Consider the following 24447-nt stretch of genomic DNA (forward strand, 5'->3'; position numbering starts at 1 on the left):
GGCTGGTAAGCCAAGGACGGGTAAAATTCTGCACAGAGCCTTACCAACCTAAGATAGAAGTGCATTCCTTTGGATAATGCATATTCCATGACAGGTTACGAAGGCATTCTTGTTAGAACGACCTAAGACAGGCTCAGTCTTGTTAATGAAATAAAAAAGGGGGAGAGGTGGAGAGCCTTTGGAGCTGCTTGGCAAGAATCTGACATTGGCCAAGGACAAGGAAGTAGGCTTCAGGCAGGAATATGACATTAGGCTAGAACAAAGAATTAATTTAAGGTAGGAATCTAACTATTAGGCTAGAACAAAGAAGTAATTTCAGACAGGAATCTAAATCTTAGGCTAGAGTAGGCCTCAAACATGAAAATGACTTTGGGCTAGGACAGGGAAGTAGACTCAGATACTTTGGTCATCCTGATAAACCCTTAGAAACAGTGATCACAGGAGTGTTCACATAATTGAGTTTAATGCCTTGCTTGTTCTTTGACTATTTGTGTTTATTGTCTTGCTTGTTCCTTGACTATTTGCATCTAATGTATTGCTAGACCCTCAACCTAGAACTGACTTTAATACTTGCATGTAATTAAAATGGTATAAAAGTAAAAAGGAGGATGGAGAATGGGATAGGAGTTTCTAGGGAGGAGAAATGTAGAAAGCAAAAAGGAGGCGAGGGGATGGGATAGGGGGTCCTAGGGAGAGGAAATGGAGAAAGGGGATGACATCTGAAATGTGAATAAATAAAATATCCAGTTTTTAAAAAAACACATTTGTATGTCTGTGTTTTTCCTGGCCATTTCTTTTTTTTTTTTTTTTTTTTTTTTTTTTAAATGTTATCCCCCTTCCCGGTTTCCCTTCTTCAAACTCCCTATCCTATTTCTCCTACCTTCTGGTTTTGTGAGGGTACCTACATTTACCTACACTGAGGTACTGAGCCTCCACAGGACCACAGGCCTCCCCTCCCATTGATGCCAGATAAGGCCATCCTCTGCTAAGTATCCAGCTGGAGCCATGTGTTTCTCCATGGGTACTCTTTGAATGGTGGTTTAGTCCCTGGAAGCTCTGGGGGATCTGATTGGTTGATATTGTTGTTCTTCCTATAGGATTGCTTCAGCTCCTTCAGTCCATCCCCTAACTTCTCCATTGGGGTCCCCATGCTCAATCTGATTGTTGGCTGCAAACATCTGCATCTGTATTGGTCAGGCTCTGAGAGAGCCTCTCAGGGGACAGCTATACCAGGGTCCTATCAGCAAGTGCTTCCTTCTTGGCCTCAGCAATAGTGTCTGGGTTTGGTGTCTGCAGATGGGAAGAATCCCTAGGTGGGGCAGTCTCTGGATGGCCTTTCCTTCTGTCTCTGCCCCACTCTTTGTTCCTGATTTGAATTAATATTTTTGAGATGGGTAGGTGGCCCCATCCCTCAACCAGGGGCCATGCCTAACCTCTGGATATTGTCTCTACAGGTTCTCATTCTTCTTTGTCGGGTATTTCAACTAATGTCATCTCTATTGGGAGCCTCTTGCTTTCCTGGCATCTGGGACTTTGTAGTGGCTACCCCCAGTTCCACATTCCCCCACTGCTATACAGCTTCATTCAATTTTCTGGCCCTCTGTACTTCTCCCCTATCTTCTCCCACACCTGATCCTGCCCTCTTTCCCCCTCCTCTCCCTCTCTACCTCCAGTAAGTATTTTATTCCCCCTTCTAAGTAGGACTAAAGCATCCACACGTTGGTCTTCTGTCTTCTTGAGCTTCATATGATCTGTAACTTGTATCATGGGTATTCTGAGCTTTTTCCTAATATTGACTTATCAGTGAATGCATACCATGTATGTTCTTTGTGACTGGGTTTCCTCACTCAGGATGATATTTTCTAGTGTATCCATTTGCCTGTGAATTTCATGAATTCATTGTTTTTAATAGCTGAGTAGTACTTCATTGTAAATGTACCACATTGTCTGTATCCATTCCTGTGTTCAGGGACATCTGGGTTCTTTCCAGCTTCTAGCTGTTATGAAGAAGGCTGCTGTGAACATAGTGGAGCATGTGTCCATGTTATATCTTGGAGCATCTTTTGGGTATATGCCCAGGAATGGTATAGCTGGGGCCTCAGTTAATGCTATGTCCAATTTTCTGAGGAACCACCAGACTGATTTCCAGAGTGGTTGTATCAGCTTGCAATTGCAGCAACAATGGAGGAGTGTTCCTCTTTCTCCACATCCTTGCCAGCATCTACTATCACCTGAGTTTTTGTTCTTAACCATTCTGACTGGTGTGAAGTAGAATCTCATAGTTGTTTTGATTTGCATTTCCTAGATGACTAAGATGTTGAAAATTTCTTTAGGTGCTTCTTAGCCATTCGAGTTTCCTCAGTTGAGAATTCTTTGTTTAGCTCTGTACCCCGTTTTTAATAGGGTTATTTGGTTTTCTGGAGTCTGACTTCTTGAGTTCTTTGTATATATGGGATATTAGCCCTCTATCAGATGTATGATTGGTAAAGATCTTTTCCCAATCTGTTGGTTGCTGTTTTGTCCTATTGACAGTGTCCTTTGCCTTACAGAAGCTTTGCAATTTTATGAGGTCCCATTTGTCAATATCTTAGAGCATAAGCCATTGGTGTTTGTTTTGTTCAGGAACTTTCTCCCTGCACCCAAGTATTCGAGGCTCTTTGCCACCTTCTCTTCTATTAGTTTCAGTGTATCTGGTTTTATGTGAAGGTCCTTTATCCACTTGAGTTGAGCTTTGTACAAGGAGATAAGAATGGATCAATTTGCATTCTTCTACATGCTGACCTCCAGTTGAACCAGCACCATTTGTTGAAAATTCTGCCCTTTTTCCACTGGACGGTTTTAGCTCCTTTGTCAAAAATCAAGTGACCATAGGTGTGTGGGTTCATTTCTGGGTCTTCAATTCTATTCCATTGATCTTCATGCCTGTCTCTGTACCAATACCATGCAGTTTTTATCACTATTGCTCTGTAGTACAGTTTGAGGTCAGGGATGGTGATTCCCCAAGAAGTTCTTTTGTTGTTGAGAATAGTTTTTGCTATCCTGGGTTTTTTGTTATTCCAAATGAATTTGAAAATTGTTCTTTGTATCTCTATGTATGAAGAATTGAGTTGGAATTTTGATGGGGATCTCATTGAATCTGTAGATTGCTTTCAGCAAGATGGCCATTTTTACTATATTAATCCTGCCAGTCCATGAGCATGGGAGATCTTTCCATCTTCTGAGATCTTTGGTATCTCTCTTCAGAAACTTGAATTTCTTGTCATACAGATTTTTTACTTGCTTGGTTAGATTCACACCAAGGTATTATTTGTGACTATTGTGACGGATGTTGTTTTCCTAATTTTTTTCTCAGCTCGTTTATCCTTTCAGTAGAGGAAGGCTACTGATTTGTTAGAGTTAATTTTATATTCAGTACTTTGACCCCCAAATTTCTACCAGTGAACTCCTATAGTTGATATACAACATCAGCAAAGTGGCTGGATATAAAATTAACTCCTGGGCATTTCTTAAGAAAAAGATGTTATTACAGGTTTTATTCTTTGTCACATTTTTTTAAATTTATTATATAATGATACTTTTTATGTTGACTTATAATTTTTATATGTATATAGAATTTTTTGTCACCATCACACACAATTGCATACTACTGACCCTTTGCCTTTTCACCTACTTACAACTTGGGCAACACTAGTCTATTTTTTATTACTTACTGTTGTCCTTTTGAAGTTCAAAAACCTAACTATACAGTACAGAATTCTTTAGGACATAATTTGTTTCACTAGTCTGAGGTTAATCCAAAATGGTTGTGTGAACCAATAGTTGCTTCGTTTTTACTGCTGATTAATATTCCACTGTTTTGATTCTTCATGATTTGTTTTACCCATTAATCATGTGAAAGATGTTCTAGTTATTTCCAAGTTTTAAGTCTCACTATTAAGACAGTCATGAGGATTTGTGTGCATATTTTTATCAACACAGTTTTCATTTCTGTAAAATAAATATTAGTGAATGCAACTGCTAGGTCTTTTGCTGTGTTTCACTTTCTTATTTTCTGCCAAGCTGTTTTCAGTGGCTGACTGCATACATTACTACCCTTAATGGATGAGAGATTTGGTCGTCTGCACCTAACCTACACTTGATCTTGTCATAATCTTTACTTTCACTATCCTATTTGATATGTAATAATATCTACCCATGCTTTTAACTCAGGATTTGTTTTCCTAATTTTAAACATTTTTTATCATCTTTTTTTGACAACTATACTGATTATTAATTCACATTTGAGGGCTCTTTTTAATGATGTTGTCACTCCTTTTAACCCCAAATTTAACTGCTAGGAATCTGAGTAAGAGTTATCAGAAAGAGACTGGTGTTTACCTAGTTCAATTTTTTTTCTTGTGTGTGCATACCAGCTAATTTGATTCTCTTAAGGTCTTTTAACATAAAGATTAAAATGTTTATTGACTATTACATTTTTCAGAATTTTAAATATGTTCTACACATACAGACATTATACTGTACATGAATATTTTACATAACTGTTTTCATTCTTATTTTCTGTATTATTAATTCAAACTTCATTTTCTATGCAAATTCAGCTTTTCTAAACTTAGTCTAGAAGCATATTTCTTATCCTCATTTTTATCACTAATAATGTATACTTTTAAGATATGTGGTATCGAACCAGACTGGAAAAACTAGCCTGTAATCCCAACACTTTTTGAGATATATAGGCAGGATGATCAGAAATTCAAGGTTAGTGGGCGAATGGTGACACACTCTTTAATCCCAGCACTCAGTAGGCAGAGGTAAGTGGTTCTCTGAGTTCGAGGCCAGCCAGGTCTACAATGCTAATTCCAGGACAGCCAGCAGTACACACACACACCTGTCTTGAAAAACAACAAAAAAACAAAACAAAAATAATTCAGGGTTATCCTTGTCTACATAGCAAATTTTAGGTCATCTTGAGCTACATGAGAATGTTTCTCTTTCTCAGTTTGCTAATGAGAAATTAAAAGGCCATTATATAGTTTCCATTATGAAATTATGAAAATGTTCTAGCAACAATTTTATGTTGATTATTTTAATGCTAGCTTTTATAATAGATTAATCTCAAATCTCAATTTTTTGAAAAATTTCAATATAAAAATATATGTCTCTCCAGTACTGTAAAGTACATTTAAGAAGTAGAGTATTGTTGTCCTCCCAGTCATTCAGAGCCCCAAAGTTCCTGGACTTTGATGTCTGGCAAGTATAAGGCTAAGGAATAAATGACACAGAAGGCATTCCTGCTTAATTTACCCAAAAATGTTAGTGACAAATTAGTATTTTCTTCCCAGGAAGAACAAATATAAGAACAAAGAAGAGAACTGAATAAAAATCTTTAATATTTATTATTTACCACAACAGTGGCTTTTTCGAGCAAGATAGTGTTAACAAAGTTAGGGCACATTGGAAAAAAATCTATTTGGCCTGTTTAATTTTTTACTGCTGGTCCTACTTTATGTATGCTCCACAGGCATGATATTACTGGATCAATGACTTCTGGGCAAGTTAGGGATAATATTTTTATGTGAAGGAATAACACACAAAAATTACTATTTAGCTAGGTGGGAAAGTTCTGAATTTTCTTTTGACATTCAGTCTACTATATTGTTACATAAATATGCCAGTGATAAAGCAAAATGTTTCCCAGTCAATGACAGCTAGCTTTTTATTTTAAAATAATATAGTAGAATTCTTTTAAAAGTACACTGTGTTGCCTGTACATGGGATATGTTCTTCTAGCAAGGCTGCCTTGTCTAGCCTCAGTGGGAGAGGAAGACTTGGCAGACTTGGCAGTGACTTGAAGTGTCAGGGTGGGGGAGTACTCAGGAGAATTGGATAGGTCATGGCAGAAAGATTGTGAGAAGGGGTGACCAGGAGGAAACGGTGAGCGGGATGTAAGGTGAATAAGTAAATATATATATATATATATATATATAAATTAAAAGATATTAAAAAAATCAGTCAATCTTGAGAGAAAAAAAGTAAACCTGTGAAGAATACCAATATGTGGAACTAACTGTCTGGCTTTCCACATACCCACCACCAAGAAGCTTTTAGGAAACTATCAAAAATACTTTGAGGAACTGCTGGTATAATGAGTCTATAGGAAAGGAATTTATGTTTGATACATTAGAATAAGTGATATAAACAAAATCAAGCAATTTTGAACATTATTTACTTTCTAGGTCTCCATCTTCTATTAATTACTATTGATTTGAATATCTGTTTTATAATAATTTAACATTTCATGTTTCGAATTTAAAGAGGTTTTTTTGGGGGGAGAGAACAAGTTTCTTTATTTATTTACATTCCAAATGTTGCCCCCTTCCTGCTCTCCCCTCCCCGAGTTTTTCACCCCATTCTCCTTTCCTTTTGTTTCGGAGAGTGTGCTCCTCCACCCATCCACTCACCCCTGCCTGCATCACCCTTCCCTTGGGCATCAAGTTTCTACAGAACTAAGGACATTCCCTCCCACCAAGGCCAAATAAGGCAATCCTTTGCTACCTATGTGCCAGGGCCCATAGCAGCCCATGTTTGCTTCTGTCTCTTGGAGCTCCCAGGAGTCCGGGTTAGTTGATACTGTTGTTGTTCTTCCTATGGGGTTGCAATCCCCTTCAGCTTCTTAAGTCTTTCCTCTAACTTCCATAGGGGTCTCAGTCCAGTGGTTGGCTGTATCTGCCTCTGTCTCAGTCAGCTGCTGGTAGAGCCTCTCGGAGGATAGCCATGCTAGGCTCCTGTCATGGGATGGATCCCATGTTCGGCCAGTCACTGGATGGCCTTTCTTTCAGTCTCTGCTTCATTTTTGTCCCTGCTTTTCCTTTAGACAGGAAAAATTCCAAGTCAGAAATTTTGAAGATGGGTGGGTGGCCCCATGCCTCACTGGAGGCCATGTTTACCTACTGGAGATGGTCTCTTTAGGTTCCATCTCCCCACTGTTGGGCATCTTGATTTAGGTCACCCCATTGAGTCCTGGGAGCCTCTCACATCCCAGGTCTCTAGGACTTTCTAGAGGTTCTATCCACCCTCCACCCCAGCAACTGCATATTTCCATTCATTCTCCTGGCTCTCTGGACTTCTCCTGTCTTTCCCCTCACCTGATCCTAACCACCCCCCTTTTCCCCTCCACATCCCCTCTTGTACTCAGATCCCTTCCTCCTTCTGCCTCCTGTGATGATTTTGTTCCCCCTTCTAAGTGGACTTGAAGTATTCACACTTGGGATGTCTCACTGGGTCAAAGCTAGGGCTTTGTGGGCTACAGCAGCTCTGTTCCACTAAGCAGCACAAGAGCTTACTTCAGGGCAAGTTTGTAAATCTTGTCTTTTCCTTCCTTCAAAAGTATCTCAAGACTCCAAGGTATTCTATCAGAGGCATATATATATCCCTAATGGTTTTACTGCACTAATACTTACATCTTGACCGTGTTTCAAGAAGTCTTTTTCTGCAATTTGACATAAATCAATCTTTGTTTTAGTGAGACCATGACATTGTCTCATTAGTGATCATCAAAAGCAGCACCATTTGTTCCTCGTGATTCTTACAAGTTATTTGTAATTTCTACCTAGGGATATTATGATACCCTTTGCTTGTGTTATCTGAAACCTAGTACCTTAAATTAGCAGAATTATTTTACTTTGTTTCTGCAGCATTCTAGTTGTTGATTTTGTTGTTGATGATGATGTTGTTGAACTTAATAACTATATGTAATTCGTTTGCAAGATAGTGTAGTTTATTGTGTTTTTAAAATACCAGATAAATTTGTTGGGTAAAATTATAGAATAACATTATATACACTTCACTGCAATAAGTGTATACTATGTATTTAAACTAAAATATCGAAAGACCTATTCCCTGCTGGAGGTATAACTAACTCATGCTGTGTTTAATGCTCAGGCAACGGTGGAGGTGTGCACCAAATTAACCTTTATGTTATGATGCTTGACTGGTTTTACTTCCCTGAATTTTATTCTTTATGGAGAGTAGGGATCAAAGATTTGAACATGATATTTCATGAAACAGGAAGAATTCAGTTACAGATATTAAAAAGAACGGAAGAAAGAAAAGGGTGGATTAAAGTAGGAATAGGCATGCACTGGCTGCTTTATTGGTTGGTTGATTGATAACAAAATCAGTATGTAGTTCAGTCTGGCTTAGAACTTGCCATACAGTCCACACTGTCCTGGAAGCCCATATGCTAGACAGAGACATGAACTACCATGCCTGCACTTCCTTAGTAATTTTTAAGTGTTAAGAGGTCCCAAACACTAAAATTTCTGAAAAACCTATCCCTAGAAAAACATGTGCACAGTATACTAAGAGGTGTATATAAAATGGTTAATATTAATGATCCATAACAATCTAAACTCAGCATGTAAAAATATATCATCAATAAAATAATTTGGGGTATATTTTAGATAATTTACTAAAATATAATGATCTATAGGTATATGCACTATGCATACATTTTAAACATAAATGATAAATAAAAACAAACTCAAAGTAATACATACTACATTTTTATGTATTGTTCATAACTGTTCACAGTAAAGTTGGAGGATGCGTGTTAGATAATGGAAATATAGTAGCTAATGTGTAAGTCAGGATCACTGTTCAGTTTACAAGGAGATGATGCTGGCATGAACTCTTAACAGTGCTTTGGTGACATGGGTGGTGGCTCCCAAGGTTGCTTTGCTTTATTTTAGTTCACTAAGCATAAAGCTTTGTTTATGCAATTTTCATACAAATACTATATCTTGCTTTGAAATAAATGGAGTATCTCATTTAAATTTAGACAAAATAGTTTCATCAATTTTTTTAAGATTAACAAAAAGTATTCGTGGAACTACATTTTTGTTTAAAACATCAGTATCTGACTTGATATTCTCAGAATTTTTTCATTTTCATAGTTGTTGATTTATGGTCAATCTAGCTATTACTCTATAAAACTCAGTTTTAAAACTTAATTATCAAATAAAACCTATAAGTATTATTTATCTAGTACTGTGCAAACAAATTGTCTCTTATTTAAACTTTTTCATTGAAATTTTGTTTTTCATTTGATACAGATAGTCGTACAAGCACTGCAGTGTTCCCATTACTCAATTCTTTGGCAGTTGGTGAAAATTACTGATGGTTCTCCTTCCAAAGTAAGTAAGAGCTTCTATAGGCAGAAGGGTTTATAAAAGTAATAACTATACTAAACTAATTTAAGTTACATAAATTATTCTTTCTGAAATGATAATTTATTCTTAACCAGTTCTTGCTTTATGTGTGTGTGTTGTTCTTCAACCAACCAGTAGTTACAAAACATACCTTTACACTTGTGTACAAATATATTTTTTAAAAAGCACAAAATAAAAACATTTGTAAGAAACAGAAGCACGATTATTTCATTTCTGTTAAAAGACAAAAGGGTGCTATAAACCAAAGCTCTTAAAGACAGTGAGAAAGAGGAGGAGGAGGAGTCTAACAATAGACAACTTTTGACTCTGGGCCAGGGTAGTCAACATGAGCTACAAATAACTTGATGATTCTGGATCTCTGATCGTATGAAACTGAATAGAAAATACAGGATAGAAAATAAAAGTAAAACATTGCTCTATTTTAATAGTGGATACTGGCTTTTTTATAAGAAAGTAAAAAAAAAAATTTAAGTTTTCTCATTGATGGCCACTTCTTATCTAAAGTTTCTTGTCTAATATCTCTTTCATAAACTCAAGATCTGGAAAAGATAGCTCTAATTCAATAGTAAACAGACACCAGCTTCACTTGTGGTGAGGCTTTAAAACCAAAAGAAAAAAAATAACAACAAAAAATATACCTTAAAGGGAAGAATGTCTCTGATCAAACTTAGAAGCATGGACTAGTTTTCTCAGAGAACCCTATGTCACAGGTAAAAATCTTACTGAGGTTTTAAGAGTTCTGAAGTGATTTCCTCAAACACCTAACAATCAAATTTTGGTTGGTTTTTGGTTTTGTTTTTTGAAACTGGGCTTTTCTGTATTGCATTGGCTGGCCTGGAACTCAGAGATCCAGCTGCCTCCCAACTGCTGAGATTAAAGGCATGAGCCACACTGCTTGTCTACATCCAAATCTTCTAAAAGCACATGGCTTAGAAAATGTTTAGCAAATACAATTTTATTACAAAAAGGGAGAAATTTTTTTAAATCTGTCCAACATTAATAAATTTTCAATTGTTTCATGAAGTTAAGATTGGAACATATAAATATAAAGCAAATTTTTAACGAGCCAGATAAAACTGTTAATATGTGTGAATATCCTCAATATATGGTCTTAATAGTAGTTATCTCTAGGTAGTAGAATTTCAAACTGTTAGAACAAAAACACTGTGGTTTTCATAGTAATCTCAGCTTTTGGTTCATCCTACATAATGCAGTTGTTAAACTGGTATAAATTCTTGATAAATGTTAAAATGTCTTCTGCTGTATTTTCTATAATGACATTATACTGTCATTGATAAGTATACAGTTGGAACTCAAAGACTTGAAAATCATTTAGTTAAACCTGTTTAACTAGATGAAGAAAAGAGGAAGATTGTTGTTACTGTTTCCTTCCTGATAAATCACATGTGAATAATTATCCTGTACAGTATTTGTTAGCAACACCCTATTTTACATGGATGGAACCACTGTCATACCGAGAGCATAGACTTTGAGCATAAGCCATTCTACTCTCAACCTATTTGGTTGCCACTCTTTACACTTTTATATTAAGCTTTTACTATAACAGTATTGTCGTTTTTTATTTTCACAAAATTTCCATGAGCACATTGATCAACTGTTGTTTTTAAATGAAAATACCTTTGGTTTTACCAGTGAACATTCAAGAGCCAGATGCTAGAGTGAAAGCCTGCTAACTCAGCTCAGAAACAGAAAGCACCCAGCTGGCCTTCCTACTCTACCAATGTGCCAGTGTCTCTATACTGCCTTAAGTATCTTTTACCCAAAGACCCTCCTTTCTGTTTACTTCTCCCTGTCACTCCCTGTCACTCCCTGTCAGCTGGTTGCTTGCTCTGCCTCTTGATCTAGGGTTGACTTTATTTCACTCTTGGATTAAAGGTGTGGTGTGCTAGGGCTGAGCCACACCACAACATTTTTCCAGTTCACAATCTTAGGGTTCACAGTGTGATCAAAGCAATCAACTCCTCAGAGATCATAAAGAGGTAATATTTGTTAGTTGATAGCTTATAGTTCAGTTATGGCACACAGCTAGGATTTGTGCATCATTCTATATGCCTAAGGATATTTAAGTATAATTTTATATGTCTCATTTGTAATGCCAGTTGAAATATGCAGAAGGCTAATACTAATGCAACTAAAACCTCGATTTTTTTTCTCTTTATTTCTTGAAATGTACATATTGATAAGTTTACAACTTTTTAACTGTGGGTTTGGAAAGATGGCTTAGTGGTTAAGAGCACTGCAGAGGACCTGGCTTCTTTTCCCAGCACCTACTTATTAACTCACAACCATCTTCAACTCCACTATCCAGTGCCCTTTTGTGGTGGATCAGGCATACAATGTACGCATGCATTCATACACATGAGATTAAAATAAATATGTCAAGCGTTTTTATTTTTAAATGTTAACAAGATATTTTTCTGTTGTCATTTAGAAACAATCTCAGAATATATTGCATGAAGTAATTTTGCTTTATTGAAGAGAAAATGCTAGGAATAGACTGGATTATTTAGATAGTAGTAAGGAAATAGCCAGCTGACCACCATCTGTTTCCCTGGGCATTAATTATTTACAGAAACTTATTTTAACTCCCTGGAGATTTTTTTTGTATATTTGTTTTTGGTTTCTGTTGTTTGTTAGTAGGTTTTGGGTTTGTTTGTTTGTTTTTTGGTTGGTTGGTTGCTTTGGCTTTTTAAGACTGGGGTTTCTTTGTAGATCAGGCTATCCTCAAATTCACAGTGATGTGCCTGCCTCTGCCTCCTGAGTACTAGGATCAAAGACATATGCCTCTACCGCCTGGCTTAAAGTTGGGTTCTTAGTTTGGTGTATGCTCATTTAGTCCACCTGCCGGATTCAACCCGGGCACGCCTGCTGGTCGTGCCGGCGATCCCAGTGGATCTTTCCCGCTCCCTATTCCTCCAGATTTAAAAAAAAAAAAGGCTACCAAATATTGCGGAGCTGCCTGTCCACCGCTCCACTGGGGTGTCTAGAGCACTGCTGGCTCACCACTCAGGGGAGGCAGAACACAGTGAGTAATGGGGGTCCTCAGTCAGGAGTGGGAAAAAGCAGAGTCTGTGACAATTGTAGGTCTCAGCCTCCTGTGGTGCCACTGGCATCTGTGCCAGGTAGGAAGAGGAAGGCAGATTCTAGGACCGGACAGAACCTGTTTGATTCCAAGTGAGTGAGTACCAAGAATAAGGAGGGGCTGGGAGAGAAAAGCCTTTCTCTGAGACAGTTAGGCATGGCTCTTCTGATGACTGCCTCCCGAGATGATGGTAGATGTGAATACATACACATTACTCAGGACAAAACGGGAATTAAATACTTTTTGTGGGAAGAAACGTTCATTGGCTGAACACTCTCTAGATACGTCATTAGCATGGAGAACTCCAGGTTTTTATGCTACATGATTGAATACCATGTCCTCTCAGTGTGTTATCATAATTACATATTCCAGAGCAGGTAGAGTTAGGCCCTACTACCGTTCTCAATTTTGAGTTTCACAGGGTTTGAGCACACTCAACCTTACCAGTTCTTCTTTATGGTGGCATGGTCCATTTTTCCCACAAAATATCACCAGCTATAGGTAGCCACTGTAAATGTTTTAATATTTTTCTTTTAGTATTTTTAAAAATATATTTCTAATCGCATATAGATCCATCATTCTTTTTAATTATGAAGTGTTGCTGCAACCTGTGGTGGCACACGCCTTTTATCTCATCACTTGAGAGGCAGAGACAAGTAGGGTCAGAGCAATAAAGATGAGAGAGAGAGAGAGAGAGAGAGAGAGAGAGAGAGAGAGAGAGAGAGAGAGAGAGAGAGAGAGAGATTGATTGTTGTTGGGCTGGGGAGATGGTGGCTTGGTAGTAATAGCACCAGCTGCTGTTCCAGTAAACCCATGTTCAACTTCCAGTACCCACATGGCAGCTAATGTAAGAAGCTAACAACTATTTGTAATTCTGGTCCCAAGGGATCTGACATTCTCTTCTGGTCTACAGGCAGGCAGGCAGGCAGGCCTGCATGCACAGACATGCAGGCAAAACACCATACACATAAAGTAAAAAAAAAAAGTAAATCTCAGAAGCAAAAAAAAAAAAGAAAGAAAGAAAGAAAGAAAGAAAGAAAGAAAGAAAGAAAGAAAGAAAGAAAGAAAGAAAAAAATTGCAGCAGGCAGTATATATCAGTTGGTAGAGTGTTTGCTTCACTTGCATGAGGCCTGAGTTCAGTGTTCAGAACATATAAACACAGTAAGTATATTGATGCATGCCTGTAATCCCAGCTGTCAGAAAGTAGATGCTGAAGGACCAGGCATTTAAATTTAAGGTCATCCTCAAGTTTGATGCTAGCATGGGCTATGTGAGGCCCTATCTCAAGAAATAAAAAAATACTTCTAGGTATGGTAATGATTGTCTTTAGTGGGCCCAAAGTTAGACACTATCTCAAAGAAACTTGATTTCTACTGTTTTTTCAAACTTCTTTTAAAATAAAAACACCTTTAAAAGATGCTTCTAGAGGATGTTCATTTATTCTTTTACAGTGTCATACATATGTAATACTCTTTGATCAGAACCCACCTATTGTCCTTTCTTCTTTTCTCCTCCTCATCAGACTCCTTCTCAAAAAGCTCTTCTCCCTCTTTGGGTTTGGGGTGGGGAATTGCTACTGCTGCTGCTTCTTCTGCTGCTGTTTATTTTGGTCCTTTTTCTGGCTCATTGGCTTTAGAGTTGCCTGCATGTGTGTAGGTAGAAACTTATTTCCTTGAATAACTGTAAGTTGCAAGTGACTATACCACCAAAGAATATTGTTTCCCTCACCCCATCAACCACTTATTAGCTATAGCACCCCAAGAGTAGGGCCTTATGAGGCTGTCCCCTTCTCTACCCATAATAGAATATTTGTGGGCCTAGTCTTGTGTAGGTACTCACAGCTAATGGGCTTTGAGTGCAGCACCCATTATGTCTAAACTACAACATGTCATAGTACTTCTTATCCTGTGGGTCATGCATTCTTTTTAACCCCTCTCCCAAGATATTCCATGGGCCTGGAAGGAATAATATAAGTGTCCCATTTAGGGTAAGCATCCAGCAGTCAGTCTCAGTACATTGACCAGTTAAGGACCTCTGCATCTATCTTCCACTGCAAAGAGAAGCTTCTCTGTCTGAGAAAAACACTAATTTATGGAAATACACATGAATATTCAAATGACAGTTTAACACTATTCCTGTTTATCAAAACAAGAGTAGTAGGTTCCCCCTATGACCAGGCCAGCTCGGTCAGTCAACAGGTTCTCCAGCACGGGAGTGAAGATTAAAAAGAAAAAAGACAATAAGAGAACATTGTGGCATGGCCCCAGCCAGTTCTGAAGCTGAGGTGGGTTTATTTTCTCCCAATCTGCTTTTATACCATTTTAATTACATGCAAGTATTAAGGTCAGTTCTAGGTTGAGGTACTAGCAATACAGTAGATACAAATAGTCAAGGAACAAGCAAGACAATAAACAAAGTCCCAAGTAATCACTGTTTTCTAAGGTGCTAATCAGAATGATCAAGATATCTGATCCCTGTCCTAGTCCTAAGTCATATTCCTGCCTGAAATTACTTCCTTGTCATGGCCCAATATCAGATTCCTGCCTGAAACCCATTTCCTTGTCCTTGGACAATGTCAGATCCCTGCCAATCAGCCCCAAAGCTCTCCACACCCCTGGGGCCCACAACCTCCCTAAACATGAGTTTTTGGCCAGTTTTCAGTGCCAGGTATGAATTCTTTCTGTAGAACAATCCTCAAGTCCAACCAGAAACTATGTGGGTGTTCCTACAGAAATGATGGCACTGTGATGCCATGGCTAGCAAGTCCATATTACAGCTTTCAGAGTTCATACCTGAGATGGTTGATGACCTTTCCCCTCAGCAGCCTACAAAGCAACTTGTGGCTGAGTTCCAGCTTGAGCTCTCTGTCCTGCATCTAAAGTTTTGTGTCTTCAGTAGCAAGGTCTTCTCATACCATGCTGGTAAGCAACTAAGACTAGTGACAGAAGGCCATATTGTTTTGGGGACCTCCCTCATCAACTCATAAAGCAGTATCTTAAATCTGGCACTGGACCTTATGGCTTCTGGAAGCATTATTGATCCCTTTTAAATTGGAGTTTTTCATTAGTTTGCAAAATATTAAGGCTTTTATACATCTTTTGTTTCAATTAGCACTCCTGCAACCCCTTCATTTATGGCATCCTGACTTAAACCTTTTTCTCCCTGGTGCTACCTCCATCCTCTACTTTTCCTCATTTGCATTTCATTTGTTCCACTGTCCCACCTCCTCTAAAGCCTTCTCCACCACCACCTTCCCATCAGGACCATGGCTCCTTTCTAGCTCCCTGGCCTCTACTGAACTCCAAGGTAAACATACAACTCTAAGAATTCACATATGAGGGGGGGTTAATAAAGAAAAAAAAAGAATTCACATATGAGAGATAGCATGCAGTATTTTCTTTGGAAGCCTGAGTTATTTTACTGATTCATTAACATTTTTCAGTTCCATCCATTTTCCGACATACTTTGTAATTTTCATTTTTTAATAGCTGAATAAATTCCCATTTGAATATATATATATATATATATATATATTTTTGTTGGGAGCCGACTTTAGCAGAAAGCGGCTAGATCAACTTTGCAGCCATCTGGAACCATATACCCTGACGAAAGATTTGGTTTTCAATAGCCTACAACAGCTGAAGCACACTCTGATATCCCACATATTTTGTGTTGCTGTTTACTGCCCCCAGCTGCAAGGTGCACGTGGTGGCCACGCCTGCAAGGTATTGCAGTTCACGTGCTGTCCACGTGCTATCTACGCCATACATGCCTGTAAGGCACACGTGCTATCCACGTCTGCAAGGCATTGCGGTGCACGTGCTGTCCACGCTATAGACGCCTGTAAGGCTTACGTCATATCAACACCTGCAAGGCACGTGGTATCCACGCGCCTACAAGGCACGTGGCAAAAGCCTATAAATAGCTCAGAATTCCCTTCAATAAACGAGACTTGATCAGAATCTCTGTCTTGTCTCCATTCTTCGCGTCTCTTCCCCTTTATCCCCACTCTCTCTCTCGCTAGACCCTGACCCTTGGACCGGAACGGGCAGTACGGGCTGTAACAGTTTGGCGTCCAACATCAGGCTCCAGTAAGCGCAACATATTTTCGTATTACTCACCAGCTGATAGACCTCTAACTCATTCCATTTCCTAGGAATTGAGCATAGAGCAGTGAACATTGATGTTCAAGTATCTCTGAAGTAGGAAATAGAGTCCTTTGGATATATAACCAAGAGTGATATATCTGGGACATATGATAATTCCACTTTTAACTTTTTAAGAAACCTGCATGCTTATTTCACATGGGGTGTACTTGGCAACACTCCCACAAACACATCCTTACCTACATTTGTTGTTGTTTGTTTTCTTGTTGCCCATTCTGACAGGTACGAGATGAAACCTCAAAATAGTTTTATTTTGCATTCCTATAACAGCTAAAGATATTGAAAACTTTAAAAAAATATTTATTACCCATTTGTGTTTTCTCTTTTGAATATTCTCTGTTCCATTCCACAACCCATTTTTGGGTTGTACTGTTTTATTGTTTTTGTTTTGTTTTGTTTGGGGGGGGGGGCTATGTTTATGTTTGAATTCTTTGTATTTCTTAGACCTGAATCCTCTGAGGTATAGATGATAGAAATTTTCTCTCATTCTTTTGGTTACTGTATTACTTCCGTTGTGGTGGTAAAACACCATGGTCAAATCAACATATGTTAATAAACAATGTTTAATTTGACTTGTGATTTCAGAGGGGTAGAGTTCATAATGGTAGGAACAGTCATGAGGCTGCAGGCATGATAGTGGGAAAGCTGGTGGAGAGCTCACTTCTTGAACCATAAACACGAAACAGGGAGAGTGAACTGGAAGTAAGCAAGGCTTTTTACCGTCAAAGGCCACTCCCAATGACTTTCATCTATAGCAATATCACACACAACCTAATTCTTCCTAGATAGCACTAATAGCTTGGGACCAACTGTTGCAAGTTTTTCTGTTTTACAGGATGTTGGCTGCAGGTATATGATATGTTGCGTTGCCACTAGGTTTTAGTAAGGTTGGGTTTTTTTTTTTTTTTTTTTTTTTTTAATCTGTAAGATTGATATTCAGGCTGCCAGATATATTCTCCCAGGCATTCCTTTCAACAACAGTCACTATCCAGGTGTAGAATCGTTTTAGAGATAGAGTAATAAGTCCAGCAGTTATCCTTTACATGTTAATCATTTCAGTAATAATGGAATACTGATCAGACTATGTAGTAGCATATTATTAATTATGAGTATAAGTGGCAAAAAACAAAATAAGAAAATAGTATTACTATGATTAATGATTAGTATTGGGGTGATGAAAAGCAGAGAAAGAAAACATAAATAGGAAGTGGAACTTGTATGGGCAAAAGAAGTCAGGGGGATGAAGGAGTTTTGCTTAAAAGCAGATGAAGAGATAAAAATGTGCTGACAGATTATGTAAATCAGTCTTGTTTCCAGTATCCGAGGCTAGTGGTTCTTGTAAACCAGATGAGACTATTTGGACAAGGAGAAAGCAAAGAGAAGGGAAGAAAAAAAGTAACAACAATAAGGAAGAATTTAGGAGGAAATGAAATGTAGGGCAAGAACAGACCATGACCAAGATGGCCTGCTAAAATGACAGTGGCTATTAAATACAGATGAGATAAATATAGAGGAGAAAACTGGGTGGAGATTTGGGATATAAAACCTGCCTAGTTGTTGACTCTCATTCAGACTATCAAGTTTCTCCCTACTGCTGGGCTGTCCTCCTCCATTCTCTCCTCTGCCTTGCCTTTGGGTGATCAAATTACCCTTGCAGTTGTTTCTAAAGGGTGAGTCTCTGATCTGGTCAGACCTGAAGGGTTTCCTTCTAGGCCCCAATGCAAATGGCTTCTCTGCAATTCTTGACTGAAATCTCTGAAAATTCTGATGCCACTTTACTTCCCATTGAATGTTCAGCTTCCTGAACACTATTTAGATCTGTTGTGACATTTCTAATCCAGTGGGGTTTTTTTAGGCAGGTTCTAGCAATACAGGCCCCTTGTACTTGGTCTGATAGACTCTAGGACAGCAGAAATCTTGTTTAAATGGTATGTTGCCTCTGTCCAGTTGGTTGTCAGTGCTGAATATCTATAGGGTGCTGAGATAAGGAGGGTTTTTCCCTGGTCTCACTTTGACTGCTGCTGTCCTGGGTGTGGCTCTTCTACCAACTGTTTAAAGTACCCATTGCTTTTCTCATGGCTGTATTCAGCCTTACTGGCTTATTTTCTGAAGACTGTCATCCACCATCTATAATCTTTCAAGAATATTTTAAGGCTTGTTTTTATTTTATGTGTATGAAGGTTTTGTCTACATGTGTGTATGTGCACTATGTTTCTGAAGGGGCACCAGGTACCTGGAACTAGATTTATAGATGGTAGTGACCCATCATGTGAGTGGTGGGACTCAAACCCAGGTCCTCTGCAAGAGCAGTACATGCTTTTAACCCCTAGCCATTTTCCGTCTCCCCAAGAATATTTTTAATAATTGAATAGTAGTCCATTTTGTAGCTACATAAGAATTTATTCATCACGATTTTGAATACTTTTGAACTTTTTCTTGCTATAGAATTAATACTACAATGGCCATTCTCACATAAAAATTTGTTCTGTGTTCTTCATTGTTCCATATTTTGTCATGCACCTAGAATAGGATTGCTGAGTCAACAATTATAATATATTTAAGGGATATAATGTAAGGTTGCTTCTTTATAGAGAAGTTTTCCTTGACTTTGGTTTTCTTCTGACCTGTCAAGAGCACTGTCACTCAGGAGATTCTAAATGATAATTATATTTGACGCTTAAATCAAGTTATAATTTGATGATGAACCTTTTTTTAGTGAAGTATTTGAACAGATCGTGGCAAAACAGTTTTAGACCTTTTTGTAAAATGTAGGTGTGCTTGAGTGTCAGCCTAAGAATTGAAGCTGTTTGACAAGCTCACAAGTCTTTTTCAATATTCTTTGCTCCGGTGCCCCCTAGTGATGGTTTCTACAAGAAGCTTTCACTGTCTTCTCACTAGCTTTTTCTGAACCTATACAAAAGCTGTTAGCCTGGTGAATACAAGTTAGAACTAAAAGAGTTGCCTTTTTCATCCTGAAGATAAAGAATTTTAATTTTTTCCCACTTGAGTATTATTCTGTGGGGTTTTTTTTTTTCTTCCTTTCTTTCTCTATTTTTTAAATTTATTTATGGATGTCTTCTAAACATACATACATTTATTTATTTGTTTATTTATTTATTTTGAAGTGGGTTCTCACTATGTGGCTCCAAACACCCTAGAATTTATTATGTATACCAGGCTAGCCTTAAACACACAAAGATCTGGCTGTTTCTGCCTTCCAACTGTGCTGTGACACCCAGCATGTTCTATTTTCTATAATCTTACAAGTATGTTAACCCCACCTCACCTGCCTGTTTCTCTTGTAAACTGCTTGGAGTCCAATCTTTGCCACTGGACTCTGGCCCTAACCCTAATTAAGTCAAAGCCAATATCCCTTATATTACTATAAATTGAATTGTTTATGAAGTGCTTGATTAAAAATGTGTTTCTTCTTTACATTTATGACTGTAGTGTCTCTTCTGCATCTCCCAACTTAATATTTAAACAGACTAAAGAAAAGACAAGAGGGCAAAGCCTGCTAGCAGGGCCATGTCTTTTCAACCTTGTACTTCTTTTCACAAATCACATCCCTAGGAATAAACTGAATGTTTATTTTAAAAAAAAAAAAAAAAAAAAAAAAAGCAGGCTCTTTATCTTTATCTTTTTTGTTGTTGTTCTTCCCCCTGCACCTTCTTTGTAGCTATGAAGAAGAAATACCTTAGTTGGATCCTTGCACAGAGTTCCTGTAATAGCAGGAATAGCTAGGACCTTTCCATCTACAGTTACTACCCTGGGGAGAAAGGAATGGGCCAAGTATTAAGAAGAACTATCCCTAAAGGAACTAAGTTTCACTATAAACAATTTATTCTACTTTTAGAATCTTTATTTCAACTTTGTTTTTTGAAAATTCTGTCCTTTGTAATCTATTCCATTAGTTGAAAGTTTACCTTTGGTCATTCCTTGACTACCAGAGTTTAATAGTTATGTTCTGTCCTTATGTCCAGTTGCAAGTAATTATATGGCTCATCTAGAAAAGATAGGCAAAAAAGATCCAAGTCTTATATACATTGACACCTTGCTTCAATTCCAGCACTTGTAGCCCTCAGAAAGCCAACCGAGGTTATATAGCAGTGAAACCCTTTCCCAAAAGAAAAAATTAAACAGGGAAGGAAAAGGAAAATAATCTGAATGTAACTGTTCATAACAAATTCTGAACTTGAAGTTTTTATACAAATCCAGTATCTTCAAATCATCTGAGAACCAGAAATAAACATTTTCAATATATAAAAGTAAAACCTCATGGTTGATGGTTTGGGCATTTTATTAAGAACATATACTGTGGGGTTGTGGGGCGGACAGGGCCGTGCAAGGCGGGCAGTGTATACTATGTTTGCAGCCCTAATCCTGGACCTCCAGTTCTGCTTTCTGGTAGAGTATCTCCCAGGAAGCGTTATTTAAGTATTCCTCTGCTTCATTAGTCTGTCAACTCATGGATGCTGTTTAACCCTCAAACTATTGAAATATTATTTCCTGAACTAAGTAAGAATAAGTGAGGAATAAAAAGATCTATCCTAAATAATTATTACAGTATAAAAGGGATTTTTTTTTTTTTATGAGTTTGGTGATGACCAAAGACTGTTTTAAGAATATTTAGGGACTGGAGAGATAGTTCAGCCACTAAAGTAATATGTTTCTTGTGCCATCAAAACAGGAGTTCAGATCCCCCTCTACCCACCTAAAAGACTGGCTATGGAAGAGCATGTCTGTACCCTAATGCTGGAGAAGCAAAGACAGGCAAATCCCTTGCTGGCCAGGCAGCCTAGCCAAATCAGTGAGCTCCAGGTTCATTGAGAGACTCTTTCTCAAAGAATAATGTGGAGAAAGACTGAGAAAAACATCTAGTGTTGACTTCTGGCCTATGTATACAAATGTGCATACAGTACATATGCACACATATACCAAAGAATATTTAGACAAAACATAACAATCTAGTTCAAGGATTTGAGATTTTGCCAACAAAATTAATGACAAGGGAGTCTTATTTTTCTATCAGACCACTTTTTTAAATATATGTATTATCATACTTAATATTTTTTGGCTATAGCAATCTGTTTTCCTTCCTTCTATGGGTTTCTTAGTTTGAATCTTTTCAATGAGTAGCCTGAAGATACCTGTGGAATACCAGCCTAATATTAGTCAGCTCATTATCACACACACACACACACACGCACGCACGCACGCACATGCAAAGTCATTTCACTTTAGAAAGTGCAAAGATATTTAAGAGTTGCATGTCAAGAAATAGACAAATACCTAATACTTGTTTTATAGTATCAGCATACCCTACTTTCTCTCTGGTACTCAGAATATTAGTTTTCTTATCCAGAAAACAGGAATATTAATACTAGGACCTGGTATGGTACACATTTTTAATCAGAGCACTCTGAGGACAAAAACAGGCATATCTGTTTGATTTCAAGGCCAGCAAAAGTTATATAGTGAGACTCTGTCTCTGTAAACATAAAACATAATATTTGTTACATAGTAAGCTTTCAACAAAAGATTATATTGACTCTTTAACTGGCCTAGTTCACGTTGTTCTCTACTCTGTCACATAAAGGATTAGTGTTCCTGTGACAAAAATCTTTCAGTAGTTCCTTACTGCCATGAGTATAATATTCAAATAATTATGACATTTTAATTGGCTGTTCCTTGCATTAGGTGGAAATGGGTGCTGTTTTCTTCTGTTTTCTTGCCTGTGCGTACCCTAACCAACTACAGTAACTTTTTTCAGTGGTTTAACTATGCTTTTCAACATTCTTCCTTTTTCTCTTTTCTTTCTTTCTTTTCTTTTTCTTTCTTTCTTTCTTTTCTTTTTCTTTCTTTCTTTCTTTTTTTTTTTTTTTTTTTTTTTTTTTTTTTTTTTGATGAGCATATGGATTTTAGGGGGGGGAGTTAATTTTAATACAGGGTCTTGTGATAGCACCTGAACTGGTTTTCAATTTAAAATTGTTCTATCCTTCCAAATGTTGGCATTATGTCACCATGTGTGTGGCCTGTGTCAATGCAAAATATAGCTTTCATCTCAAAGTGAATAAGGGATAGTTTATTTTTAAACTGAATATGAGTAACATGTCCCAGCAACATGGTTTCAGCTATCCCAAATAGCATATTCCACCATGTTAGTGTTTGTATGCTATTTCATTACTTAGAAAACAAAGTCATAAATCAAGGAATTTACCAAATACATGTTTTGAGAACTGCAGATAAGTGGGTTTCACCGGAGTATGGGAAACTGCTTTATTCTTCGGATGCTATCAAATGACATTCATAACTTTGGATTGATAGAAGCTTGGTATGCTAAAAATACATTTTATAAGTTTTTTCTAATAATCAAAAAGATACAAGGTCAGACACAGGTCGGCAATGAATTGGTATAATGGAAACTAAAAGTAGTCAAACATAATTTGGCTATAGGTCTGTGGTATTTTAACTCTCCACAACCAGGAAATTCTGATTTCATCCTGCCGTACAGAATCTTTAGTACTGGCATGGTCATATGCTTATAACCTCATTCTGCCAGGAGCTTGTTTACATGTATAACACCCTCTCAGTATCTGTGTACATTCAATCATGGATCCAGCTGCACAACATGTTACCTTTAAGAACGCTTCCAAGACAACTTCTGACCCAGAATTAATTGTTGAGAATAAATCCCATACTTTCCCCTGCCCTCATGCTACATACTTGTTCTGGCTGACTGTTACCTCAGCTGCCCCTAACCCCTGCCCCATGCTTTGCAAATGTTTGAGATTGAAAGTTCAAGGAATATTGAGACAGATTTGTAATTATTACCTACAGGAAATTTAAAAGTCCTTAAGACTGTCCTTTTCTCAATATGTTATACAATCTAGGCTTATTCATTCTTCAAAATATGTGCTCATGTTAGCAAGAGTAAGTATATTTTTGAAGTGTCATTTGGCTTGTGAAGATCCCAAAACAGTACCAAGCAAAATAGTTCTAAAAAATGTTAAGTTTAAATAGAGTGACTTTTAAAGTGCTTTTCATATAGTCCTTATTCAGATAAGCATTCTTCCTTACTCTTTTAAATGCCAATATAATGCTGAATTATATGCCTGTATATGACTTATTTGTCTTGGGAAAATGAACATTGGTAGCATAGCCCTGGTTTCAAAGTTTAATCAAAACTGCCCCTTCCCTATGGGTGTGTCTGTGTTTAGTTTGTTCTCTGGTTTCAGGAACAGGGTTTCATATGAAGCCCACAATGGTGACAATTCTGATTCTCCTTCTTTAGCCTTTCAAGTGCTGAGATTATAAGTATGCACCACTATACCTAGAGTTTTTTGTGAAGGGGAGGTTTCTGTTTGTGAGTATTTGGTGAGTGGGGTTTGTTTTGAGACTGGGCTCCCACTGTGTTGGCCAGGCTGATTTGAAATTCTTGAACTTGGGTCCTCACTACCTTCCTAAGTTAGGTGCTACTAACATGTCCAACAATACAACCTATTTATTTATTTTTCCCACACCAAACTGCATCCAGCTTTATTTAAAATATTCTTCATGAACATCATGTGATTTCAGGCAGGACATAGGCAAACAATCATTAACAGTTTACAGATCTTCCAAACTTCATTTCTATATGAGCTACCAAAGTCAGAAATCCAATGAGGTGTTTGTTCATGCTTTGAACAGGAAAAAGACTGACTTTTCACATTACAGATGTTTAATTTTTTACAAGCTGACTTTGACTTGCAGGAAATGAAATAAAAATAGTAGAATGACCAGTCTGAAGATTCACAGTCTTCTAGACAAAGGGGGGAGGGGGAGGGAGGTTTGCCTGAACAGTAGTAGGAACTACTGTTCTTTTGAGGAAAACCATCTCAGTGATATTGCTGGGCAGTCTGAATCTGCCAATACACTAGCAAAATCAGTTTTAGGGGTCTAAGTTCCAAT

At 37.6% G+C, this 24447-nt stretch overlaps 1 protein-coding gene across 4 annotated transcripts in view; it reads left to right on the forward strand.

The window, feature by feature from the left end:
• Positions 1-24447, forward strand: part of Stag1 (STAG1 cohesin complex component) — a 328230-nt gene that overhangs the window by 267690 nt on the left and 36093 nt on the right. For all 4 annotated transcript variants that reach the window (XM_034483824.2, XM_076917691.1, XM_076917690.1 and 1 more), the window contains one exon: positions 9111-9191. In XM_034483824.2, coding sequence (XP_034339715.1) covers positions 9111-9191 — 81 coding nt within the window. The remainder of the gene's footprint in view (positions 1-9110; positions 9192-24447) is intronic.

The sequence above is a fragment of the Arvicanthis niloticus genome, chromosome 21, assembly GCF_011762505.2.
Source record: "Arvicanthis niloticus isolate mArvNil1 chromosome 21, mArvNil1.pat.X, whole genome shotgun sequence".
Lineage (NCBI taxonomy): Eukaryota > Metazoa > Chordata > Mammalia > Rodentia > Muridae > Arvicanthis > Arvicanthis niloticus.